The sequence below is a fragment of the Carcharodon carcharias genome, chromosome 21 (genome assembly GCF_017639515.1).
Source record: "Carcharodon carcharias isolate sCarCar2 chromosome 21, sCarCar2.pri, whole genome shotgun sequence".
NCBI classification, from domain to species: domain Eukaryota; kingdom Metazoa; phylum Chordata; class Chondrichthyes; order Lamniformes; family Lamnidae; genus Carcharodon; species Carcharodon carcharias.
Window position 1 is genome coordinate 39,333,048 of NC_054487.1, and position 17,870 is coordinate 39,350,917.

The 17,870-nt window shown below is 44.4% G+C and overlaps 1 protein-coding gene across 1 annotated transcript in view; it reads left to right on the plus strand.

The window, feature by feature from the left end:
- Positions 1 to 17,870, plus strand: part of LOC121293201 (ADP-ribosylation factor-like protein 8B-A) — a 103,948-nt gene extending 86,078 nt beyond the window's left edge. The window contains exons 5-7 of the mRNA XM_041216017.1: positions 637 to 704; positions 1,758 to 1,828; positions 16,830 to 17,870. Of these exons, the coding sequence (XP_041071951.1) occupies positions 637 to 704; positions 1,758 to 1,828; positions 16,830 to 16,879 (189 nt within the window). The 3' untranslated portion in view covers positions 16,880 to 17,870. The remainder of the gene's footprint in view (positions 1 to 636; positions 705 to 1,757; positions 1,829 to 16,829) is intronic.

Sequence of the window (17,870 nt, forward strand, 5' to 3'; positions counted from 1 at the left end):
TCCAAATATGCCAGTGTGAATTCTTGCAACCATTTTTAAAGATGATCTAAGACAGACTCCAACTATTGTTAAAACTTATCTCTGGAGTTGTGCAATGGTCCAATCTGCCTGGGACTGCTGGCCTCATGCGGGACACCTTCAAATGGCAAAGCAAAGAGCTTTGTAACCCATCATTCTTGCTGAGACCAGAATTAAAAGAGCAGTGCACTTTCTCCTCTCTGTGGTCCATTTAGTGTTTATAAAATGTATGTCTATCAGTCGAGATTTCTCTGGACAGATCAACATTACTGCATTAATAGACAGTTGGACGAGATACTGAATGAGCTCCTAGTTTCAGATGCAGCGAAATGATTGAAGGATTTCATTTTGATTGGGTAAATGATCATAAATTCTGATGAATAAATTGCTCCTAGTTTTTGTACTGTAAGTGCCATCATCTCCTTCTCAAATACAACCTTTCATACCTGCTTTTATAGTTCTGCACATTTACCTGAATAATACAGGAATTATTACAATTGCAAAATGGCTTGTGTGTAAAGAAGGATTTAATACCAAAATCAGCAGAAATAAAAACCAATTATACTTTGAAGACTGAAGTTATCCATTCAAATTAATCATCTTGTTTTTTTTATATAGGTGTTAGTCTTGGGAAATAAGAGAGACCTTCCTAATGCCTTGGATGAGAAACAGTTGATTGAAAAAATGTAAGCCATTATTTTTTTCTTAGATGTATTAAGGTCTGGAGTACATGTGGTGATAAATGTTTTGGATTTGCATAACAATAATCTCACAGCTTCCTTACACAGACTGGAATTTTCCATTTTGGCAGAATCCAGAGTCATCTTGGTCAGAGTTGGAGTTCTGCCCATCCCAAACCTTTGTTGGCTTTTCTGGAGTAAAGCTAATTTGCATATTTTAAGCAGGTTCCCTTGCCTTCATCAGGCAGATTGGTTGACTCAGAGATGTCAACAGACGATGAGTTGTAGACAGTCCATTTTAAAGCAAACAAGGTCTATTTATGCAGCAAACCAAGTCTATTTAAACAGCACATCGCAGCAAACAGTCTGCAGGGTAATTAAGACAACCTTACTGAACTATGCAAAAAGAACTTATGAACCAAACTATACTTGTATCTCCCAATAAAAGCAGGGTCATCTCTCTAACAAAATGCAATGAATGGGGAATAATTACATAATAAAAACAAAGTGTGTAAAATCAATCCCAGCTATTTATAGCACTGCTGTCTCCAGGCTTGGTGAATGGGAGGATTACCCAACCATCTCCATTCTGGCTGGGAATAGTGATGTCATGATATGTACCCCTGTATAGGAGCCCAACAGAATGTAGAAGAGGTTGGTTGAGGCAAGCCTCAGGCACATTCCACAGGACAGATGGCTGAAGGCTTGCAGGCCTGGACACAGAAGGGCATTTAGAAAAAAATAGATTCTTAAGGAAGTAAGCACTCTGAGCATTGCTCCTGTAGAAAATCTAGACCATAGTATCCGTTGCAGCAGCCTGCACAAGTTCCTTCCCATCAATCTGAAAACATTAATTCTGTTTCTCTCCAAAGATGATGTCTGAGCAGCTGAGTTTCTCCAGCATTTTTTGTTCTTATTTCAGGTTTCCAGAATCTGCAGTATTTGGCTTTTGTATTGATCGCAGTTGTGCGAAGTAGAAGCTATTTTAGTTAATATTGAAATACTTTTTCTGGATTTTTCACATTCATGTTCTGTGATCTGCATTTCTTTACTCTGTAGGAACCTATCTGCTATCCAGGATCGAGAAATCTGTTGTTATTCTGTGTCCTGCAAAGAGAAGGATAACATTGGTAAGTGCATCTGGTTCTATATCTGTATTTGGCATTGAATTGAAACTTCAGCACCATAGACAGCTCTAATTAGTATTATTCTCCCTCAGATATGATACTGAACATGGTGAAAGAAACATTTGCTTTGCTCTGTTAAACCCATACAGTCGTCCTAGAACATTTTGAAGAGCAAAGTTAACTCCCTGCCTTCTTTGCTCCTTTTCTTTATTACTGTCTCCTTAAACCCCTCTCTCTGTTCCCTCCGCACTCATCCAGAAGTGTGAGGAGCTCATGGCCTTCTCTGTCACGAAGATTGTGGCCATTTGTTAACTATCCCTGTTGCTTTATTTTCCTTCACATTGCCCATCTCTTTCCAGGCTCCGCCTCCCCTTCCCCTAGCCTTGAACCCACATCCTTCACAACTTTCTTTCCTAGCTCTCATTATGCTATCTCCAGATTCTTCTAGTTAAACACAGGGAAAATTGAGCCATCATCTTTGGTCTTCATGCCAAACTCCACACCTTTTCCATTGAGCCCATCCTTTTGGTTGCAATCTTGGCATCGTATTTGATCCCAAGCTGAGCTTCTGCCTCCATGTACTCTGCTTACTTCTACCTTTGTAACATTGCCTGCCTCCAACTGTGCATCAACCTGTCTGCTAATGTAGCCATAATCCAGGCCTTGGTCACCTCCAGGACCCAATATTCTAATGCTCTCCTAGCCATTCTCCCATTATGCAGACTCTGTAAATTTTAGCTCATCCAAAACTTTCCTGGCCATATCCTAGTCAACACCAGATCCTATGAGCTTATCACCGCTGTTCTTGCTGACTGCCATTGGATCTTGGCCCCAATCTCCCATTTAAAATTCTCATTATCATATTTTTAAAAACTTGTTTCTCCCAAATTTTGTAACATTATGGTGCTGCACCTGTGTGATGCAGGCCTATACCCATACATCTCCGCTTTAGTTGTGGTATTTGAGGAAAGATTGAACAGAACTTACAGAGAAAAAGATAAACCTAATGGCTGAACCACCAAAAAATTATATGTGCTGCTCTGCATCTGATTATGGTAACGATCATACAGTAATTTTTCTTTTCCACCTTCTGGGTGAGAAATGGTATGCTCTATAGGGACATTTATTTTTTCTCTCTTTCTAGATTCTCTCTGTAATGGTTCTTAGCTGACAGGCCAGGGCAGCGTGTAGCAACAATATAGCTGTCTGCTAGGAAATGTGAGAATAGCCCTTTACTCTCTTGTACACAAGCATGTGGTCAATATGCTATTCATCGTCACCTTCAAAACAAACAAAGCAAGAGAAGTACTTTTGAAAATGCATACACAATGTAACCTACTTCTGCAAAATTGCAGTTGTGCACCTCTGGAATGATTATTCTAATTTTTCTTCCTTTTGTCTCCTTAATTTCTCACTTCACTCTTTTTGCAAAAACACCTACTGTTAGGAGTAAGATTTGTATTGATGTTTAAGTTAATTGCAATAATATGGAAAATTTCTTGCACAACAAGATGAGATGGCATTCCTTGTTGAACCTTATAAATGTTTAAATCTCATGCTTACCTTTGGTATTTTTGTGAAGAGAATTGGCTACACATCCTGCAAATTTAATCTTTCATGTCCTTCCGTTTCTTTCTCTCTTTAATACTCCCCACCAAAAAATAAACCTGTCCAAAAATTGAACAGAACATTAAAGCTTTGTGTGCAGTGCCTGGAGACATGCATTCATTATAATAGTAAACTCATTAAATGGAAGCTTTGTAAAGCCCACAGATGACTGTATTAATTCACTTGAGCTAAAGCACGATTGTGCAGCATCGGCAAAGTGAAAAGGCCTCTTCAGTTCAGCGTCACAACCCCACCCCCTCCATTTTCCCTCAGTAGCAACAATGAAATTCCTCTAGGCAACCAATGACAATGTACAGGAAAGAGCAGTGAACAAGAAGTTGCATTTCAGTGAGCATATTCACAACCGGCTGGGAAATATTTGCCGAGTCATCACGTTTAATCTGAAAGAGGGAAAACATAAAGTATGACAGCTGTGGTGAATGGCCTACAAGAACAGAACTCCAGTTTAGGGAACTGCAAGAATATAAAGACTAAACCACACAAAGAACTAAGTGAATGATGCACTAATAGATTTATAGCTTTGTAACTAGATCTATAGTATGTAGATTCTGTGTATTCTAAAATGTCACTGAAGAATAGAATGGAACTTGTCCAGTTGGAACTTAAGAACATGCAAAGTGAGGTATGCAAATATAAAAGCAAAATAGTGCAGCTGCCAGAAATCTATAATAAAAATGGAAAATGCTGGAAATACTCAGTGGCTTAGGAAGCATCTGTGATGAGAAACAGAGTTAACGGGTGGAATTTTCCTAGAGTTGCACTAAGTGCGGTAGCAGGCAGGTAAAATGGGAGTCTGACCTGCCGTATCTTCCCAAGCCTGCCTCATTATTTATTCACTCCTGTGAAACATACCGTTTCCATGGCGAGCGGGTTCTCATTTGCCTGCCCGCCATCACCCTGCTGTTGCAGCATGCTGGTTGCCATCTTTAAAAGGCAGCCACCAGCAAAGCACTCATCACCACCACTGCCCAGGAGATGTGGCCAGCAAAGGAAACAAGATTATAGTCCCCCGCTTCAACAACGGGTCCCTCGAGTGACTGCTGGATGCCATGGCAGGCCCGCCAGGATGTGCTCTACCCCGGCTCTGACCGCAGGATGGGCAGCAAAGTCACCAACCCGGCTTGGGAGGCGGTGGCAGTGGTGGTCAGCACAAACGCCCTGCAGAGGGTGATAGCCACCCAGTGCCACAAAAGGATGAATGATCTCCTCCATTTCGCCAGGGTAAGTCTTTCTTCTCATCACTTCAACTCACACACTCTCAAACCCATCATATATCCACAGGACCCTCATTCATTGACATGCAAGGGTCATCACCATTCACTCTTTCCCACACACACCGGCATTGTCCTCATCCCATCCATGGGACCACGCACCACCCACACAGGTCAGGCATACTTATCATCTGGCCTGGCAGGCGCCCTGATACATCCTCCACATCTCTATACATGTAGAACAAGCCATCTCACAACAGGAGGGACAGGAGGGAAAGGTCGCAGACAGGTGGAGGGATGCCAGAAATCAAAGTTCTGACGGAATTCGAAAACAGCCATCCAGCTGGTCAGTGATGACCGGGACCGGTCCTGTGCCGACGGTGAGGTCGGCGCTGCTCTACCAAGTGAGGATCCAGCAGTGCAACATCCATCAGATCACCATGCCGTGAGTGATGTGTCCTGTTTCACAGGCCACTGCCATGCACTAATTATCTCCCCTTGCCTTCGCAGGCACATCAGCCAAACCACCAACAGAATCCATGACCCAGGGCCTCCAATCAAGCCCCGAAGAAACCTCTGAAGACTTCCTCCCTGAAGTCCCATCACAGCGCTCACCCACACCCTTCACCAGCGCAGAGACACACCTAGGTTGGACCTAGCTTTCGGGTAGCATTGGGATTACAATCTGGTGAGCACAGCAGGCGGAGGCAGGGACTTCCCAGGTCCCCAGCACTTAGAGGACTGCTGGAGACCAGAATGTTGCTGAGTCTGAGTCAGATGACTTCTGGACTCTGGACTTGGTCTTGTCAAGTTGTTGGAGCACAAAGGCAAGCTTGGGAACATCAGGAAGGAATGTCCGCTGCACTCCTCAGATTGCAAGGTACGATGGAGGAGTCTGTCTATCTTCAGGCTGAGGTGATTGCGCCGGCATTGAAATACACTGAGGTCAACGCTGGCAGGATGGATGCTGCCATGGGGATCTTGGTCCAGGATGTCATTCCTGCATTGTTGTGCCGGCTTAACTTAATTGCTGATGCCGTAGTTGGCCTCGAAGAGTGTGTAGGCGAGAGGGGTGCTGGGCAGCTCGATCTCACACCAGCTACCCCTTCCACTCAGAGTCAGCCAGGGGCCCTTGGCCACCCATAGGGAGGAGGATCAGGAGATGCATATTCAGGGGCCATCCACCCAGGTGACTCGAAGTGACCGGCCCATCTGAATCCCCTCTTTCTGTGACCTACGCAGCTCCAGCTTCACAGGCCCAGGAGGGTGCCACTGCCACACACCAGGACCCCGAAAGCAGGCCAGGGCCCTCCAAGTCTCAGCCTTCCACAGGACACATGCCAACGTCATCACAGGGCAACGCAGTCAGCAGTCTGCTGTGGATATCTGGGGAGCACCAAGATGTAGCGACAGGGTTAGGAAAGTTTGGTGAAAGTAGTTGCACAACCTGGCCATGGGTGTTGATCACATGTAGATACTGTTCACTATTGTCAATAAACTCCTAAGAATGTCTCCTTGCCTTTGGCTTCTTGTTCTGATGAGCAGTTTTCTTGTCACTCAGATGTGAAACCTTCCTGCACAAGATAAAAGGCAGATGTCTCACTCCAGGGCCTCTTCCCTGTGCTCTGTGCAGCCTTCACACCACAATGATGGTCCAGCTTCACACTCCCTGGAAACATTACTGATGCCTGCACCTCAGCAGTGCTGGTCATTGCTGCCAGAATGTAATGGGCAGGCATCACAGAGTTCTCTCATACTCTCTGTGTGCTCTCAGCACCTTTTAAGGTGGGGCTGGCCCCCATCACACCAGCATCTGCGACCAGTGACTCTGTGCACCAGTTCCTGAAGGTGTTGAAGGCGGGCACAGCATCAGATTCGTCTAAAGTTTCATGGCTGCGTCCCTGAGATAGCCCTGATCATGGAGCGTGAGCAAGCTGCCCTCGGCCAGACAGGAATCAGACATTCTCAGTGGTTATGTGAAGATCTATGGAGTGTCCTCACGGCATGTCATCATCATCATCTGTTGAGCAACTATTAGGGCCTCCACTGCATCTCCATGACAGGAGCATTCTCAGAGAGGGTATTGGCGCTGCTATAAGCCAGATTGGAGTCAAACATTCACAACTGCGATGTGAGGATCTTTGGCGACACCTCATTGCATGTTGTCACCATCTGCCACAAATCTGGCAGCTATGACGACCTCTCGAGTGTGCCTGCCTCGTCCAGCCAGCAAGAGAGCCTCATTCCCATCATCATCACCACCTTCTCACCCTCATCCCCTTCGGCGTCCTCATCGGAGGAGACCTCCAGCTCCTCCATCACCTCAGCCAGATCCTATCCCTGTTGCAGCGCAAGGTTGTAAAGGCTGCAGCTGACAATGATGATGCATGACACCCTCTGCGGACTGTATTTCAGGGCTCCATCAGACTGGTCCAGGCACCTGAACTGCATCTTCAGCATCCCGATTTGTCTGCTCCACCAAGTAGCGAGCTGCTGCATGACCCTCATTATACCGTCACTATGTTGCAGTCTGAGGCCACTGCATGGGTGTCATCTGTAGGTAGCTCTTGTCCCTGAGGAGCCAACCCTGCAGCCTCTATGGAACCTGGAAGACTGCAGGGATCTGCGAGTGACTCAGTATGTAGGCATTGTGCACACTCCCTGGAAACCGTGCACGCACCTGCAGGATGCATTTCTGGTGGTCGCACACCAGCTGCACATTCAGTGTGTGGAAGCCGTTGTGGTTGATGAAGTCCCCCAAGTATAGCGACAGAGACCTGAGTGTCACATGAGTGCAGTCAATCTCACCCTGCACCTGTGGAAATCCCAAGATCCAGGCGAATCCAATGGCCTTTGCATCCTGACTGTCCCAGTCCCGGGCGAAATGCACAAAATTGTGTGTCATGGAGAAAATGGCATCTGTGACCTCATGGCTGCATTTGTGGGTGGCAGATTGAGAGATCCCAGAGAGGTCACCTGTGGAGCCCTGAAAGGAGCCACTGGCATAGAAATTGAGCGCCATGGTCACTTTCACAGCAACTGGTAATGGATGCCCTTCATGTCCGCTTGGTGCCAAGTCCTGCAGGAAATGGCAGATGTGAGCCACCAGGTGCCTATACATGTGCAGTCATTGGCGACACTGGTTCTCAGTTATCTGCAGGAATGGCAGGCGGTGTCTATAGACCCTGAGTGTCACTATGCGCCAACCAGCCATGGCTCACTGTCGCTCCTGGACAGCGTATGCAGGAGTCCCAGCTGCCCCTTCTTCATGAGGTTGCTGCTCCTGCCTTTGCGTAGTCAGGAGCCTCAGTCATTCTTTCCTCCTGTCTTCTCCACTCTCTGTAGACTATCAGGTATACAGCCAGTTCACCAGGATCCATGATCCTGACGTGGTCCTCCTGCAGCATGAAAGGGAGAGAGAGTGACGTTGTTCCCATGGCTGTATTTAGCACCCTTCCTGGCCCTGTGTGACCGCCCCTTAATGCTTCCCAGAGAGTGCTGGTCACCCCTCGGATGGCCAGAGATGAGTACGCTATATGGCTACCCTGTCAGCCTGTGACATGGGGGGAGACAGCTCCTAACCAGGATGCTGAGATTTCAAGGGGCTGTGAGCGCCTCTAGCAGTGACTGCTACATGGCAGTGTTGGTGAGGAGATTATATAACGTGTGCAGTCCAACTGCTCCGTGGTTCAATAAATTAGTGATGGGACTCCAAATCTGTTCCAGGGGTAGGGGGCAGTGGGGGGGGTGCGGGGGGGTTGGGGGGTGGTTGGGGGGTTGGGGTAAGCTATGGAGTGCTTGGTGGCCCTTTGGTGCCTCCGCGTTGCTTGCATGGGTGGGCAGGCTAGGAGCCCAATCCCAATCATATCACTGTGGCTCCGCCTGATCTGCCTCAGTTGCAGAGGCAAGGTGAGCCGTGGAGCATGCTGCTCATTTATCTCAATTCCCCCAAAGTGAAGGCCACCAAGTGCATGTCGCCAGCGTGCTGTTGTGAAACATGTTGACGTGCACGGATGATACGAAGGGTGGCCACTTCCCTCACCTACCCTGCCCCCACCTTGGTTGCCTGTTCGTGGCATGCAGCACCAGGGCAGCACTTGACATGCACCACCACTGCGCGCACCCCCCCACCCTCCCCCCAAAAAAAAAAAACAACCCCTCTCCCTGCCAACTGCCACTGACCACAGCTGCCTCCAAGGCTGGCCAGCACTTGCTCCTGGACACCCCCCACATCCCTGAGGCCAGTTGCCCCCCGCATCCCTGAGGCCAGTTGCCCCCCGCATCCCTGAGGCCAGCTAATAACAGGTGAGCCGTGGAGCATGCTGCTCATTTATCTCAATTCCCCCAAAGTGAAGGCCACCAAGTGCATGTCGCCTGTGTGCTGTTGTGAAACATGTTGACGTGCACGGATGATACGAAGGGTTTCCATGAGCCTGGTGAGGTGGCTTTTTAATTATATGCTAATATATTACAATTAGCTCCCCATGACTGATGGCGGGAAACGCGGCTTGCCGTTGGCAGGCTGAGCAGACGACCGCGACCTGCCTTCACACCACTGTGAAGCAGGTCACACCATATTTCCCACACATGCCACCTATCACGCCCGCCACCAGCGGGATCAGAAAATTCCGCCCAATATTTTTGGTCAATGATCCTTCACCAGAACTGAGGAAAGATAGAAACATAATAGATTTTGAGTAATTGAAAGGGATCCTATGAAGTCTTAGGTCAAACATGGACAAGCTAACCTGCTGTCTACCACCCACCACCCCTTCTCAGTTGATGAATCAGTGCTCCTCCATGTTGAACATCACTTGGAAGAAGCACTGAGGGTGGCAAGGGCACAGAATGTGACATTCAAGTAACATTCGCACCAAACAAGTGCCAGACAATGACCTTCTCCAATAGGAGAGAATCTAACCAGCACCTCTTGATATTCAATGGCATTACCATTACTGAATCCCCCGCTATCAACATCCTGGGGGTTACCATTGACCAGAAACTTAACTGGACTAGCCATATAAATACTTCAAGAGCAGGTCAGCGGCTGCTAATTCTGGGTGAATAACTCACCTCCTGATTCCCAAAGCCTGGTCACCATTTACAAGGCATAAGTCTAATGGAATAAGTATGAAGGAATACTCTCCACTTGCCTGGATGAGTGCAACTTAATAAAACTCAAAAAACTTGACACCATCCAGGACAAAGCAGCTCACTTGACTGGCATCCCATTCACCACCTTAAGTGTTTATTTCTTCCACCAACGATGCACAGTGGCATAGCGTGTATGCTCTACAAGATGCACTGCAGCAACTCACCAAGGCTCCTTTGACAGCACCTCGTAAACACACAACTGCTACCACCTAGAAGGACAAAGGCATCAAATGCATCTGCAAGTTCCCCTCCAAGCTACACACTGTGCTGACTTGGAGCTATTGCCTTTCTTTCACTATCACCAGGCCAATATCCTGGAACTCCCTTCCTAACAGCACTCTGGATATACCTACACCACACAAGTGTTTGAAAGGCATGATAGACTTGAATTTTCAAAGTCCGATTGCATTTGGTCAGAATTAAGGAGCAATAGACGAGCTATTACACCACTGTGTGTACATTATAGATCACCACATATTGAGATGGAGTTAAAGGAACAAATTTATAGGCAAATTACAGAACAATGCAATAACTAAAGTATAGTGATAATGAGAGACTTCAGTTAAACTAATATGGACGAGAAAAATAACAGTGTAAAGGACAAAGAGGGCAAGGAATTCCTGAAATGTGTACAAGAGAACATTTTCTCATCAGTATGTTTCCAACCCAATGAGGGATGAAGCAGGACTGGATCTAGTTCTGGGTAATGCAGTGGGGTGAGTGGACCACCTTTCAATAGGGAGGGTATTTGGCAAACAGTGATCATTATCAATGTGCCCTTGAATTTTTTGTGAAATGTGTGGCTGATTTGTATATGTGCAGAACCCCCTTAATTTCTTTGTTTCACAGTCACACACATGCGGTAATTTAAAGGGACCGACTTGTGTGTGAGCTGTGTGGAGGCATTTGGGTTGCTGGGCGATGGTGCAGCTTAGAGGGAACATTAAACCTAATGAAATGGTAATCAGAGTAGTTATAGAAAGGACAAGTAAAAACTAAATTTTGAAATTTTCAACTAAGTTGCATGGGAATCTGGTCCAAGTGAATTGAATCAAAGGATTGGCAGATAAAATAGTAAATAAGCAATGGGAGTCCTTCAAATAGTAGATCACTGAGGCAGAGACCAGACATATTCCCACAAGGGGGAAAGGAAGGGCATTCAAAGCTAGAACTCCCTGGGTAACTATAGATATAGAGTTCATTTAAAAAAAAAGATAAATCCCAATTTCATTACACAGTAGAGCTGAATTTTTAAAAAGTACCGAGGTGAACCAACAAAGGAATTATGAAGGGCAAAGAGAGATTTTGAGAACAGATTAGCAGGTAACAGAAAAGGGAACACAGAAGTCTTTTATAAACGTATAAATAGTAAAGAGGTGGATGCAATTCGGGACCCAAAAGATCACCTTGTGGAAGCAGAGAATATGACTGAAGTACTAAACAAATACTTTGCATCTGCCTTAACTAAAGAATAGAATATTGTTGGTAGTAGAGAAATTAGATAGGATAATAATAATAAAGAGGAGGTGCTTAAAAGCTTGGCAGCATTCAAAATAAAAAAAGTCAAGCACTTGGGATGGGATACATCCTAGGTTGCTGAGGGAAGTGGGGAGAGAAATGGCAGAAATGGCTGCAATCTTCCTTCAATGTGAGTGGTTCCAGAGGACTGGAGGATTGCAAATGTTACACCCTTGTTCAAAAAATGAGGGAGGAATAAACCCAGCAACTATATGCTAGCCAGCTGAACATCAGTGGTGGAAAAACTATTTTAGAGACAACAATATGGAAGAAAATTAATTAGCATTTGGAAAAATATTGGTTAATAAATGAAAGCCAACACAGATTTGTTAAAGGCAAGTCATGTTTGAGTAATCTGATTGATTTATTTGATAAAGCAACAGAGTTGATGAGGCTAATCTGGTTGATATATTGATAAAGTACCACATAATAGACTATTTAGTAAAATTGAAGGCTATGGCATTAAAGGGAAAATAGCTGTCTGGGTACATGATCAGCTAAGGGACAATAACCACTGAGTAGTGGTGAGCAGCTGTTTTGTAGACTGGAGGGATGTTTTCATTGGTGTCCCCCAAGGGTTGGTGTTAGGACCAATGCTCTTTTTGATCATATGTTACATGGCCTGCACTTGGATATTCAGGACAATATGTCAAAGTTTGCAGATGACGTGAAACTCAGATGTAGTAAACAGTAGGGAGGATAGTAACAGACTTCACGAGGACAAAGATAGACTGGTGAGATGGGCAGACACACAGCAGATTCAATTTAACGCAGAGAAGTGTGAAGTGATTTGTTTTGGTATGAAGAATGAAGAGAAGTCAATGGTACAAATTAAACTTCTCTTTTGTGAAGACAGGTGAGTCAGTGTGACCTGGGGATGTATGTACACAAGTCTTTGAAGATGACAAAGCAAGTTTAGGAGTCTGTTAAATGGCATATTTGATTTTTAGCTTTATAAATAGAAGTATAGAATACAAAAGCAAGGGAGATATACGAAACCTATTTAAAACATTGGTTAGAACCCAGTGGGAGTATTATGGTCAATTTTGGGCACAACATGTTAGGAAGGACATCCAGACCTTGGTGAGGATGCAGAGGGAATTTATAAGAATGGTACCAGTTTCATGGGGAGACTAGAGAACTTGGGGTTGTTCTCCTTGGAGCAGAGAAGATTATGGAGAGGATTGATAAGAGGCATTGAAAATCTTGATAGGTTTTGACAGAGTAAGTAAAAAGGAATTGTTTCCAATGGCAAAAGGACTGGTAACCTTAGGACACAGACTTAAGGTAATTGGCAAAGAACCAGAGGTGACATGAGGAAAAAACTTGTGGAGCAAGTTGTTATGATCTGAAATACATTGCTTGAATAAGTGATGGAAGTAGATTCAGTGATACATTTCAAAAGGGAATTAGGTGAATACCTAAAGGGGAAAAATTTGCAGGGATATGGGGAAAGAGCAAGGGATGAATGGTCATTTCAAAGAGCCGACTCAGACACAGTGGGCTGAATGGCCTCCTTCAAAGATGTATTATATTGTGTTTTTTCTTTGCTCCATTAACTATTAGAGTGAATTGAATGAAAACTGAAATCTACAGAATTCATTTTGATTTATGTCACTCATTAAAAAGTACTTCTGTTTGTCGTGTAGAAAATCTACTGCAAATTCCTGTACATTTTCCCATCATGTCCATTAACTGTTCTGTGAAATTAAATTGGGTTTTCAGATTTGACAAGGTCATCTGATATTTTATTTCCTTTCTGCAACAGCTTGTATTTAAATAGCTTGTTTAGTGCTGTAAAACATTCCAAGACACTTCACAGGAGTGTTATAAAACAAAATTTGATACTGAGCCACTTAAGCAGCTATTTGGGCTGATGACCAAAAGCTTGGTCAGGGAGGTGGGTTTTAAGGAGCATCTTAAGGGAGGAAATGTGGGAAGACGGGGAGATTTGGGAAAGAAATTTCAGAGCTTACTGGCTTGGCACCTGAAGGTGCATTCGCCAGTGGTGGAGTGATAAAAATCAGGGATGCTTAAGAGGCCAGAATTGAAGGGGTGCAGATACCTCAAAGGGTTGTAGGTCTGGAGGATGTTACAGAAAAAAGGATTCAAAGGCCATGAAGGGAAAAAAATGATGAGAATTTTATAATTAAGGCATTGCTTGACCGGGGGCATGATCTTTAGGTCAGCGGGGGGGGGCACTCACCGACGCATAAAATGATGCGGGATGATGTCAGGCAGAACTCCTGACGTCACCCGTGTAATTTCCATTTTCAGGCAGGCGGGGGTACAGCCGAGTCAGCTGCGCGGCCGCCAACCTATCAACGGCCTATTGAGGCCATTAATAAAACAATTTAGGTAACCGACAGGGCTGCCCGTCCAACCTTAAAGTTGGCGGGTAGGCTGGGAGCCCTGATGGGCTTAAGAAAAAGCATGAAACCTCATCCACGGGCGGGATGAGGTTTCATGAGGGTTTTCAAATATTTAATAAAGATTTGAGTTAAAATGATGGACATGTCCCAACTCATGTGACAGTGTCACATGAGGTGATATGTCGGAAATTTTTTTAAACATTTACCTTAAAAGATTTAATTCTGAGCCGATCTCCCTGAGGCAGCACTTAGCCTCCCGGCTGAGGGAATCCACGGCCCCCCCACCCCCCCCCCCCCCCCCCCCACCCCTCCCCCCAACTGCCCGCACAGAGTGCATAGCCCACATAAAATGGCGGTGTGTCCCCAATTGGGGGCGCTGAACGGAGGCACACTTGTCCGCACCTGTTCCTGCACTCTCTTTCCCCCCCCCCCAACAGGGGGAAATTTCTTCCCCAAGAGTCAGACTAAGTCAGCGAACACATGGGTGATGGATGAATGGGTTACTTGCTACAAGTTAGGACACGGATAGTAGGGTTTTGGATGGCTGGTATGTTATGGAGGGAGAATATGGGAGGCTGGCCAGGAGTGTGTTGGAATAGCCTAAAGGTAACAAAGGCATGATTGAGGGTTTCAGCAGCAGCTGGGCTGTGGCACAGGTCAAGTTGAGCAATGTTACGAAGGTGGAAATAAGTGGTCTTTGTGATGATGTAGATGTGTAGTCAGCAGCTCATCTCGAGGCTACACAGGACAGCAATTTGTGAACAGTCTGCTTCAAGCTCAGACAATTACTGGAAAGAGATATAGAGTCGGTGGCTGGGGGAAAGGAGTTTGTGGCAAGGACCTAAGACAATGGCTTTGTTCTTCTCAACATTTGGAGGAAATTTCTGTTCACCCGGTGTTAGCTGCTGGACAAACAACTATTCCTAAGGAGTGGAGAGGTTGACAGAGGTGGTGTTGAGGTATATTTAGATATCTTCAGCATTCATGTGGAAACCAATATTGTGAACCATGCACTCAAATCACCTCCCTACTCAAAAAATAACTTGTCAGGTGATGTCTGTGAGAGGATTTATAAAGAAGGAAAATAGGAGGTAGGGGGACTGTGGACAGGGATATAATCTCGAGGGTAATCAGAAGTGATGGTGCGGGACAGGAAGAGAATCCACTGGAGCAGTTTCGCTGGTCAGTGGAATCAAGCTCTCAATGTCATCTTCTGAGAAATCGGGTCCCGCTTTTATCCCTGGCCGCTGCTTGTTGCCTCTTATAGCAATGTGGTGTGGATTGAGAACTCAGCAGAGCAGAGGAAGGAAAGACATACCCCTCCACTCGAACCCAGATCTGTCACATGATAAGCGCTCCAGTGTGATCTACTCCTCTTCTTCTGGAGGTGTTTAAAATTGCTCCTTGTTCATGGCAGTTTTAGAATTTACAAAACCTAGATTAAGTAGTTTATGCAGCAGGCAAAATCTTTTAAATCTTTAGAATGCGGCAAATATCTGAAAATACTCCGAACAGTAATAAGGAAATATTTCCACCCTTTCTTCTGCTGGTATCCTTCAGATGACCTTTTCCTCTCCTTATTTGTTGTGGTAGTGTTTTTTTGTTGCTGAGGCTGGGCGATTAAGGTTTTGCGCATTAGACGGAAAATATTTGTTTGTAACCTTTTCATACCATTTTTAACAAGCAGGCAAATGGAATTATGAAATATATATTTATACCAGGAGAAATGAATTGAAACTTTCCATTTAAGAGATACTTCCATTGAACTGATCAGGACCAAATTCCGTGGGCCGATTTTTTTAGTTTGGCGTGTGGGCGGGCGCCCGACCTGCTCGAGTGTAAAATACTGCATGGTGGTGACATTGGGCAAGCATCCCGATGTCATACCTTGCTTGTGTGATATTTCGGTCGGCGGGTGCGCGCAAAGTTTGGAAGCACGCCCGACAATTAAGAACCTTATTAAGGCCATTAAAGTTGTAATTAATTATTTTTTGTGGTCCATCCAACCTTATAGTTGGCGGACGGACGAGTCGGCCAGACGGACTTTTCATTTTTCTTGAAACCTCATCCAAAGGCGGGATGAGGTTTTCAATATTAATTTAAAAAAATAAAAATGTTTGGACAGAATTTTCATCATATTACATGATTCTGATGCGTGGACATCTTTTTCTGTATTTTAAGATCTTTATTCATTGGTTTTAAATCCTTCAGCTCCTTGAGGCAGCTCTCTGCCCTCAGGGAGCTTTTGTTCTGCGCTCCTCTGAGCCTGTGCTTATGTCAGCGTCCGCCCTCTTCCCACCCGGCAGTGTTGAGCACTTCAGCGCACCTTTCACGCAGGCTGGCCATTATTTGGCCAGCCAGTGTGAAATCACGGTTGGGGACCGATTGTGGTCGGCAGGCCCTTCCCTGGCTGATCCTGGACTCACTCGAGCCCACCCGCCTGCCAAACTGAAAATTCTGCCCCTTGGTTTTAGCTGACATATTGTTGATTTTGAGCTGAACTGTGATGAGCTCTAAAGGTCGGTGCAAGGGCAGGCTTTTGTTCTTTTTTCCCACTTGTAAATTATAAATGAAATTTGTTTGCTGTTCTTTTTCACAGCCAACATATAACATTGGAAAGCGAAAATGTAAATGTGTGAAAGCACTCATTTTCTGAGAGTGTGCACACGTTGTAGTTTGCATGCAGTAGTAGAGGTGAATTATACGTATAATGCTTAACAATTTAAAGCTTGTAAGAACAGCTTTGCATATGTGTGAATTTTATTGCATCGAATGGAGACTCACTATATTGACCATTGTTATGCCAACCTAACTTTCTATTTAGATTTAAAAATGGTTACAATGATTGTTTAAAAAAAAACTAAGCTGCTTTTAAAAAAAGACACCATCAGCAATTTTGTAAATTCTTCTATTTTTATGAATATTTGTCTTTGTACAAATAAAACACTTGAAACATTGTATACCATAAGTCTAAGGCAATTCAGTGGATTTCGTGTATTTGTGGATGTTGAGAAATTTCAAGGACAAAATATGGAATAATCAATTATCTTAACATTTTATTTATGAAATATGAATAGTGACACAATGCTGTAATCCACATCTTAAATTGTGTCCTTGCAGACATTACACTACAGTGGCTTATTCAGCACTCCAAATCGAGGCACTGCTGAGGTTGGTCTCCTGTAATAGAAGATTGTAAACAGCCTATCCATCCTATGTACCTGGAAAGAAGTATGGAAGAACAAAGCCTAACTCAGCTGGGCCTGAGTCTTTCATTCCCAGTTCTTGTTAATATGGACCTCTTCTTTGCGTTCCTTTGACTTTCGGTCATTTTCTACGTTTAAAGAAAATTTGTGCCATTAAAAAGTAATGCAGAGTAATCATAAACTATTTCTGTAAGCCTCAGGCACATGGCTTCATTATTTGAATGATGCCTCTTTAAAAAAAACTACAAAAAACTGCCTAAGTCCTTTTTAATAGCCTGCTATACTGTTGTATCTTTTTCATTTTGCATGTGATGTATTCAAATAAGGCAGTATTTCTATGTATGATTACTGATCAAAAAATTCAGCCCTATTTATAATAACTATGGTTTGCTTGAGCAACAGTGAAGACATGTTCCTGCTATATTAAAAGTAGTTATGTGGAAACAGGAGCAGGACAACAAAACCTTGTTGATTGTTGGGGATGTTTTCACTTCCCAATTTTGACACCGTCATAGATTGCACTTTAATACTAACACTAAGATAGTTCTTTCAAATGGTTTACTTCCCCTCAAGGACCAACTACACCCACAGGATGTCAGGGAAATTCAACAAACTTTTTCTTCATAGCTTATTTTAAATTTCTTTTAAATTATGTGCATTCAGAAGGATGGCAGCCACAAAGATAACCTAATGAGTTGACATTGATTTGAAGGAAGACTGGAGATTGATTTTGTGTGCCAGTGGTGTCACCATTCCAAGTTTCATCTGTTATTCCATGGATCTCAATGTGAGAACAGCACCAGATAGGCCTACTATTAATGTTTTAGTAGCTACGGAACACCTGACAACATCAGACGCCACCAAGTGTAGCCCGATGGCTTCTGAGTTGTATCAGAATAAGAGTAAACTGGAAATGCATCCAACAATTGCTCGAAAGTTAGTGCAGTTTGATGGT